Here is a 9,459-nt window from a genome sequence, read left to right on the forward strand (position 1 = left end):
CCGCATTCTCCTGAAGCACAGTCTTTTAAACTTTTCCCCCCAACACTGCATTATGCGTCAAAAATGCAAGTGCAAAAGTTGAGTCTTAAACCTGAAGGCCTGTTTTAAATCTGTGCTTGTACTGTTAAAAACTGAAACACTAGGCGTGGCTTCCTACACTGCTCTAGACCAAATCTTCCCTCCTTTTGTAATTTCACAGAATCATAGAACAGTCCAGGGTTGAAGGGACCTTGAAAGACCATCTGGTCCAACCCTTTATGGGAAAAGTGAGCCTAGATGAGATTATCTAGCACCCTGTCTAATCACATCTTGGAAAACCTCCAGCAGTGGGGACTCTACCACATCCCTAGGGAGGTAATGTGGTTTGTAATAAAGGCTACCTGCCTATTACCTAGGTGAAAAGTTAAATTATTGAAGTTATGCTTTATTGCACTTTCTCCCAGTGAGTATTTTATATAAGGGCATGCTTCCCCTGCTCCCTGCCCCCCCCCCCCCAAAAGTCAAACTCAACTTTTTCTTTAGGAATTTTGTGCCTTCTTCCACCTAACCTCTCCATAAAACGCTGCAGTATTTATTCATGTCAGAACTTATAGCAGAAACAAAACAATTTTGAAATGATAGATTTAAGTTTTACTTATATTCAAATTAGGAAATAACATTCCCTGTAACAGCTCAACGTTTATAATGATACAATGAGAGGTAACTATTGCAAAGTGATTAACAGTTGACTTTAATACATGATCATTTAAACTTGCAGACATTATATTCCTGTAAATTAACCTCTTTTCAGGCATTTAATGGTAACATCAATGGTACAATTAAACAGGTACCACCAGAAAGGAACATTTAGATTTTTCCTTACATATAAAGCTCAATTACCAAAAATATAAAAATCCTAAAGTAATTTGAAAAACATGAGAGGAAAAAGTGCTATGGCAGAAGTTCAATATTTTTCTGTGAAGTTATAACTTTCAAGAATTTGGTGCATTTTTAGGCACTCTTTTTGTATTTTTATTTGCCTGAATTGTACAGCAGGACTTGAGATGCCCCAAAACTGTTTAAGATTAATTTAAGGCAACCAAGTGCGAAAGCTCAGTGTACATTAGATGTATGTAAACAGAACATTTCATAGTAGAAATTGTACAACTATTATGAGTCCATAGTATTGACAAAGGCCAAAACCATTCTGCCTAGAGACACAAATGCAAAATGTAATTACACTAATCAAGCCCCAAATTACAAATTCCTGGAAATAAAATATCATGTTCTCTAACACAAGGCAGATGCATTACATTGCTGTGCTAGAATAAGTGCTCTGCTTCCCCCCCACCCCCCTACATAACATGCAGTCTCCCACAGGTTTGTTCTGTTCCATTTAGTTATGTACCAGCCAACAACAGAGCTCCAAATGTTAAAGCAAAATGCACAACACAGCAAAGAGATGGAATGTGAATGTACAGATATTGGACCTTTTAAAAAATACAGTACCTAGGATTCCCCATTTTAAACAGTTTTCAGCATATTGCATAGCAGTGAACTCATCTGCTACCTAAAACTGTTGCTGTTGACCCACATGGAGTTCCTCTTCACGTCTTCTTTCAGTTTTCTTTCATACTGTATAGTGGGTCCACAAGCTTATTGTGCACATGCATTAAACCTTGAGGGGAAAGCAACAATGCCAGCTTTACATAAGTTATACTTTTTCAACATGTCCTTCTATCCACATTTTTATTTGGAGTTTGCTTCAAAGTATACATTTTAAATAGTTCACTGAAGAGAATAGCACTAGCTATTTAAAGTAGTTTAAAATCAGAAGTTAAAGACATCATATATATTCCTGTATCACTTGCATACTAATGACATCTTCAGTATAAAGTGAACAGGGATGAGACAGTTCTCTAATAACAAACCCATCAAAAAAGTAGATCTGGAATACTTCCAAATGAATTGAATATATGAGATCCACCCATCTCTCCTTTGTATTAAAAACCGTAACAGCAACATAAAATTCCCTCATAGCACAATTTGTCATAAAAATCAGATGTACACATACTGATACTTTTACAGCTTGAGTTGCAATGTTCTAGCATTGTGGTATTACTGTCTTTGTAATTAATAGTGTACTTGTAGTCCTATAGACAGGCAAAACCAAACTAGAAGTATCCAGACTGTTCATGCAGATTAAGAACTTCAGTAGTTCAACTGTCTTCTATTCTAGCTAGGCTTTTTTTTTTGTCATATACAAGTCATCCGTAGCTGTGATTAGGGGAGTATTTTTTTCCTATTCAAGTACTTTAATTTTGGAAAGTGCCAAAGAGAAGAGCAATTAAAAAAAAAACGGTGTTTCTTTACTTTGTTACAACTTAGTAAAAGTGTTACCTACATCTAGGTAGGTATGACATTTGGTAACTGGTATGTTTTTAACCTCATTTCACCTTAAGGACTAGTAACAGTAACTGATCAGTGTTCACAAACTGCAAAGTAGAAGTCCATTTTAGCACCAAACTAAAGATTAACTTCTAAAATTACAGATTTGAGTAATATGCAATATTAAAAGTAGAGAAATTGTCTTAAAAACCATGAAAGAAGTCTGACAGTAGCATACATTTTAGTGATTATCTATGGCAAAGAACATTCAAATACCTTTGCTACATGATGCATTGGTGGCAAACTTTGTGTCACTGCAGCAATATGAAACTTGAATAATTATACAATCTGAGGTCATTACTGTAGGTGACCACAACAAAAGGCATTTTATGCAGCATCTATTTCTAAGCAGCATGTGATTGTGATTTAATATAAATGCAGATGTTACTATTTCCTTCTCCACTTAGTGACACATTCAGCCATACTAAACAGCCAACACACCTATAATTGACTCAAGAACCTAGCTCATTTTGTCTCTAGAGGTTAACGACTTGGCTTCAGATGTTTGTGCAAAAGCACCAAACCTTAGAAGGCAACATGACAAAAGGAAATGGTTTTAGATTTCATGAAGGATAACTATTATGTTGATGTACATGGGAAAGATCAAGTCTAATATTTTTTCGGGAGTTTAACAGTGAGAAAATATTAAGTATACATTTGCTACAAAAGCCATTTGTACTGAAAGAGTAACAGCTGCACACACTACTCAAACTAGAACCATGTTTTGAACTTTAAAGCATTTCACTTCCTAACAGTGTTTTTCTCTTCTAAAAAAGGGAAATGAAGAGGAGATAATTACCCACTTCCTAGACACATGAAAAATGCTTACAAAGTACTGCCTCTGGCATATTTAATGAAGGATATTTAAATCTTTTTTAAAGGTATGCACCAGAGTCCTTACTTGATAGATGCCAAAATAATTATTTCAAAGGAAAGTCTCACTGTATATTCAAGTATGCTTTGAATAAACAGACTTCCGCATACAGTTTTAAGAAGAGCATGCACAAGTATGGAAAAAACTATCCCTAATTGACTTATCTGCAGATTAGTTAGTAAATTCAAAATTCATCTTCTGCTTCATTCTGCAAGAAAGTTACCTTTCCCTTTTCCAATAAGAAGTACACTTGATAATTCTAGCCTCTAATAAGTTTTCAGGAAGTTAGAAAAAAGTGAAGGGGAATAAGAGTCATTCTAGTTACCAGCCAGTGTGGTACTTGATCATCAAAAAAATTTGAAGTTTCATATAGTACCTTGAGATTTTTTTAAATGGTGAAAAATCACAGTAAATAGCTACCATAATTAGCAGTATTAAGAACTACCTAGCTTCCTAAGAAGTCTGATCTGAAGATCAAGATTCAGAAATAATTCCAAATTTGACCCACATTGATTTCACCTCTATCTTCAAGGGGGGAAATCTCACCGATTTGAGAATTGGTAAAATTAAGCAAGTTTAAAATAAGCAATCTCTTTAAGAACTCTATTGCTCTGTATTACAGGGTAATTAAATACAGTGTGACACAATAGCACACATTCATATACTGTAGCCCTTGATATTTTTAAAACAATGTTCAGTGTCATTCATACCTAGTAATTCTACATTAGGTTTGTATCTTTCTCAAGCAAGCTTTTGTTTACATGAAATACAGGATAATGTTTAAAATTTACCCAAGCAGTTAAAGAAGTTTACCTTTGAAAACAACAAGTACTATCTAGCAGTGTGATACAGGTAAAGACTAACACACCCCACCCCCTCAATACATAGCAGAGAACAGCATACTGAAAAAATCCAAAATAACCAGTTGGCCACAAGTGATATCAGGATAAAAAAAAAATCACATTAATGTCAGAATTGCAATCCAATACATATATGGACACTAGTGATATAATGCTCGCAAAAATAATTTCATAAATCGCAATCTTGATCTCAGATGCCTCAACTACTACAGGTATCCGTGCTAGTGAGAAAGATGACTGATTTACACAATTGCACTTGCTGTGCTAATATAGTTAGGAGAAAATGACTTTTCTCAGCTTCTACAATCTCAGTGAAACAGAATTCATATCTAGGAAGTCTTGAACGACTATCAAAAATCTCAACTTTAAGTTTGGCTCAATATACCTACTACAAATATGAAAAGCACAGTAAAATGCTGAAATGTATTCTATGTCATTATAGATTGTTATGCTAATTGCACTGGATGAAAAATGTCCTCAGGTAGCTTCAAAGTCTGTATCACACATTTCAAGTTTACTAGACAGCACATTACTGCACACAGCAAAAGCAGCATGAAAATACATCAGGATAAGTGTACCAAGTTTTCTTTAAGTGAAACTTTCCAGTATATTTAAGACCAGTATTCTGGAACACCAGACTGCTGCTGTTTTACATACAGTTGAAGATTACTAAACTACCATTTCAAATTGGAAGCAAAGGAAATATTTTTCCAAAGTAGATTTGTCAGGAATGTAAGGAACACACATTCTGCCTCCTAGCATTTTTCTATTCACAAGAAATAAGTTAACATTTAGTATTTTGAATATATAATATTATACATTAGCTACTGTAAAGTGTTAGAAGGCCCAGACTTAAATCAATATAATTTAAAATTTTTGTTGTGTTTTTTTTTAAATATGTGTAACCTCTGATTCAGTGCTCACCTTTAAAGTACTTCACAGTTTTAACTCTTAGTTCTAAAGTAGCATCTTCATCACACACAAAGATAGTACGAGGGTGTTGCTGGAAAGCAGAAACTGTCCACATATGATTGACTCCTTCTTCAATTGCTTTGTACAATGCAAAAGCCTTATGTGCACCTGTTATAAGAATCATCACCTGCAAAACAAAGGTCTCTTTACTTTCAATGCCAGTATCAATACCAACTAGTCTTGAAAAGAGACACATGCAACTAGAACTAAATGAGTTCTTACTTCTCTAGCATCCATCACTGTACCCACACCAACTGTTAGCGCCATAGTTGGTACTTTAGATAAGTCTCCATCAAAGTATTTGGCATTTGCCAAAATGGTGTCCATTGCTAAAGTCTTTAATCTTGTTCTTGAAGACAAACTTGATCCGGGTTCATTGAATGCAATGTGGCCATCTGGACCAATGCCTTTTCAAAGTTAAAAAAAGTAAATCATTCCAGACCTGCGAGTCAACAAATATCCTCAAACATTGTAAATTAATAAAAAAGTTTCAGGACTCATTCTTTCCTTTTGGCTCCCCATTTTCAATAAAAAAAACATTCAAAACTTACTTGAAATTAAGTTATTAGAAACTTGGACACCAACCATTCTGTTTTGGCATTCATACTGATTCTTTGTTAGTCACAGAACTTTCTTACACCATAACTGAAAAAAATGGGTTTAGCTAAGTTATGAAAACAGTGATTAGAGAGTCAGTGTATTTGTTTGAATCATAACTAACCACAGAGCATTTCCTCATACCTCCAACAAACAGATCAATCCCCCCAGCTTCTTCAATTTTCTTTTCAAATGCATCACATTCTGCCTGTAAGTCCGGAGCATTCCCATCAAGGATATGAGCATTATTTGGATCTATGTCAATATGTTTAAAGAAGTTATTCCACATGTAGGAATGATAGCTCTCTGGATGATTTCTGGGGAGCCCTGAAATAATTTAGAGTGAAATTAAAGTATTTCAAGATTTAACCAAACAGCCTTAATTCTAGTCTATGTGTAACCAACATCGGGCATGCAAGGCAAACCTAAGTCAGTCAGATAAAGCAATATTTGAAATTATATTGATGAAAATTATTTCCTGTTGGATTGCACAAGGTAATTTGTTTACATTCCTTTCACATACATCACAAAGAGTGTAAAGTCTTCAAAAGTAATCTAGTCACAGTATTACATGACAACACACTTTTTACAGAAGTATTGTGAAGCACTGAATTTAGCACAGGATCTACCTGTTTATTATTTGCATTTTTGTGGACAAAGGAATAGAGAAAAATGCTTAAGATGACCTCATGGTCAGAAGTCTAACGTAGGAGTACAAACACACTAGACTGACCCTGTGCTTTGGCAAAGTATTTAACAGTTTTAATAATGGAAAAAAATCATCAATATAGTGTGTTCTCAAAAAATTAGCACATCTTACCTACATATTCATCCATGTTGAAAGTCTTTACATATTTGAAAGAGAGATCTCCATTCTTGTGATATTCTATCAGCTTTTTGTAGCATCCCAAAGGTGTACTCCCTGTTAAATAAAGTTTTTCTACTGTTCTATGTATCTGTACAACATTTTCAGTGTATTCAAATGTCTTCATAGTCAAATTTTTGCTTTTAGACATAAAAGAAACGTTATTTCTCTTTTTGTATTTCTCAGCTTCTCAAACTTTATCACAACTTTACACACAAATCCATATTTAAAAAGAAAAATGTTGGGAGTAATACCAAAAATATATTTGTGTTCTTTTAAATACTCTGTCTGTTAGCAATGATACAAACTAGTTCCAGGTTTAGTCATTTACATAAGCTTTGAATAAAACTTGCCTGTTGGTAGACCAAGCGTGAAATATCTTCCTTGACTTGGCTTGAATTGGATAATACGATTACAGATGTATTTTGCTGCCCATTCACTAGCCTGATCATAATCTTCAAGAATTACTAGCCTCATTATGGCAGTGAGGAACTTGTATGATAAAATAAAGTTAAACCTGGAGAAAATGCCAAAGTGTTAAAAATAAGCACCATATGAATAGTTGTAAAACTCTTAGATTACCAGAAGAGATAGAAAATGAACTTTTATACTCATAGTGCTAAATAAAGAATATTTTAATTGCATAAGCACATTGCACTCTTGCAGTCCTAGTTCAAGCTGGACTATTGGACAATCAAAAGAAAAGCTAGAGATTCCAAGTGATAGATTACAGTCAAAATATTTTTTAAAATTCACAGACTAATTTGAAGTAACTTGTAGGAAAAAGCTAAAACAAAACAAGAACAAGCCATTTTGAACTTCAATCTTTTAATTAGTTGTTAGTGTTAGAAAAGAGGAAATACTCTGACTGAAATAAAAGCAAACAACTAAGTAAACAAACATTGAGATTAACTCCTGTTTCTTATGACCAGCTGAATGCCTAAAATTTCAAAAACAGGGTCCAGAATAACCCCATGCTTCTATATGCAAAATACATAATTGGAACTAAACAATTAAAACTCTTTTTACTCCTATTCTAGCTCCACAACAACGCTTCCATAAGTTTATTAATCTGCAAAAAAAAAAAGTTAAAGCATTAGAGATATTTGAAATCCTTACAATTCACAGGAAAAAATACCTATGACATCACATTTTTTTCTTTTCAACCTAACTTTAAACATAAGTCAGCCAGTCATTCTTTATAGGGTCTGATTCTGAGTACAGCTATATCAACTATTACGATGAATATCTAGAAAACAAGCTTGGCTGTTAAAAGTATGTGAGCATCTCTTGCATTTAAGTAAAACTAATTTTTCCATAAGTTTCTACTTAACAGAGTCAGGTAATTATCAGAAAGACTGAGGCTCTTTGGCCAGTTCGCGATGTACTACTCTACTCTTCCCCAGTCTGAGTGTGCCTGGCATTAGCCAGAAAACAGCACAGCTGTCGGAAGCTTAAGGCCAACTAAGTGCCAAACAACCAGCAGCACACACTACTCTTAGCTGAGGCAAAATGAGATGCCAGTTTTAGAAAAAATATGAACTAAACCACAGTAGTGCTTAACAGGGTAACTTCTGTTTGTCCCACTAAACAAGGAAGGAAGCGAACACCACCTTGTGTTGCGCTGACTGTGCTGCTTCCTCTCCCGGGACAGTAAAACCATGACAAGTCAAACTCACCTTTGCAGAGGAAACGCTATTCCACAGGTACCGAAAAAGTTAACACTCACATTTCCTTAAGGAGGACAGAAAAACAGGCCACCAGAAAGAGACCCCGTGGCCGTAGGGCGGCCTGATAAAGCTTTAACGATTTTACCCTGAGAACACGGTGATGCTCTCCAAGAGGAGCGACCCGCGAACGGCACCAGAACCACCGCGGGTTGCCGGCTGATACTTTTTCGGCGGAACTGGTGAATCTACACTGTTAGGGGAAGAGACCTACTGCCGGACCGCCCCCCGCCGCCGGCCCCGGGCCCCGCGGCCTCCCCCTCTCCCACCGCCCGGGGGCCTGTCGGGCACCACTGCACACACACCCCCCCCCGGCCGGCAGCAGGGCCCAGCCTCACCCCGCCAACAAGCGCGACCCTACCCGGCCCCGCTCACCCCCAGGAGAGCCCACCACAGCCACACAAGCGGCACCGGGGTGGATGGAGGGAGGACGACGGGGACCGCCACCCAGCCCTCCGCCTCCAACGGAGCCCGGCACGCAACCCGGAAACACCTGGCGAGGACCGGAAATAGCTTCGCGAGTGGGCGGGGCCGCGCAGGCGCGGGGGCAGCGGCCTCTTCAAGGCGGGTTTGGGGGCCCTCAGGGCTGTGTTGTGTCTTGGGAGGGCATCGGGGGCCTCTCGTGTGTCACCGGGCGCCCGTTGTGAGGGTAGGGTATGGGTGAAGGAGGTGCCTGCCCTCAGAGAGGGGCCTAGGAAGCTGCTGGTGGTGTGGGGTGGGTAGAGACTGCCGCAAAAGCACTAATTGGCTGCTTCGTAGACTGAACTAGAGTAGGGCCTTTGCATGAGCCCTCTTCTTGGAGCCCATGTTTTGCTGGAAGCAGGCGGCACATTATGATCTTAATGAGAAAAGCTTCCCCTTTAACTTAGGTATTTGCTTGAAGTAGCTGCAGAAGAGGCTGTTCATAGTTACTGTGAAAATAATAGGTAAAGCATGAACTTCTTGCTCTTGCTTTAAAAACAGTCAAGTAACTTTATAGGTCTAGTAAGCTATAATCTAAACAGCTATGGTGTGATATATCTTGCTGGTTGGGAAAGGGTCAATAGTCTTAAAGGGTGCTTCTTCAGAATTGAGTAGGGAAACAGGAGAGCAAATGTAAAAGAGCAAGCTACATAATGCTGAATGCACGTGTATGCA

The 9,459-nt window shown here is 37.4% G+C and overlaps 1 protein-coding gene across 2 annotated transcripts; it reads right to left on the bottom strand.

Moving 5' to 3' along the window:
- Positions 1–570: 570 nt before the first annotated feature.
- GNPDA2 (glucosamine-6-phosphate deaminase 2) lies at positions 571–8,829 on the bottom strand. Of its 2 annotated transcripts, none has more exons than XM_075025242.1 (7): positions 8,698–8,829; positions 6,949–7,112; positions 6,551–6,652; positions 5,875–6,057; positions 5,356–5,540; positions 5,086–5,260; positions 571–1,657 (listed from the first exon to the last, which is right to left on the bottom strand). In XM_075025242.1, exons 2-7 carry the CDS (start codon positions 7,070–7,072, stop codon positions 1,599–1,601), a joined length of 828 nt encoding a protein of 275 aa, XP_074881343.1. In that variant the 5' UTR covers positions 7,073–7,112; positions 8,698–8,829; the 3' UTR covers positions 571–1,598. The 2 variants fall into 2 exon arrangements, with proteins under 2 accessions (XP_074881343.1, XP_074881335.1); XM_075025234.1 differs by having other exon boundaries at positions 575–1,657; positions 6,551–6,648; positions 6,945–7,112.
- Positions 8,830–9,459: the final 630 nt, after the last annotated feature.

The sequence above is a fragment of the Buteo buteo genome, chromosome 1 (genome assembly GCF_964188355.1).
Source record: "Buteo buteo chromosome 1, bButBut1.hap1.1, whole genome shotgun sequence".
In the NCBI taxonomy this organism is placed as follows: domain Eukaryota; kingdom Metazoa; phylum Chordata; class Aves; order Accipitriformes; family Accipitridae; genus Buteo; species Buteo buteo.

What these genes read in the sequence shown, in the direction of transcription:
- GNPDA2 (XM_075025242.1), bottom strand. Translation starts at nt 7,072, where the DNA reads ATGAGGCTAGTAATTCTTGAAGATTATGATCAGGCTAGTGAATGGGCA. An exon ending in CACGCTTGGTCTACCAACAG is followed by an intron (nt 6,653 to 6,948) that starts GCAAGTTTTATT and finishes TTTATTTAACAG; the next exon opens with GGAGTACACCTTTGGGATGC. An exon ending in CAACATGGATGAATATGTAG is followed by an intron (nt 6,058 to 6,550) that starts GTAAGATGTGCT and finishes AAATTATTTCAG; the next exon opens with GGCTCCCCAGAAATCATCCA.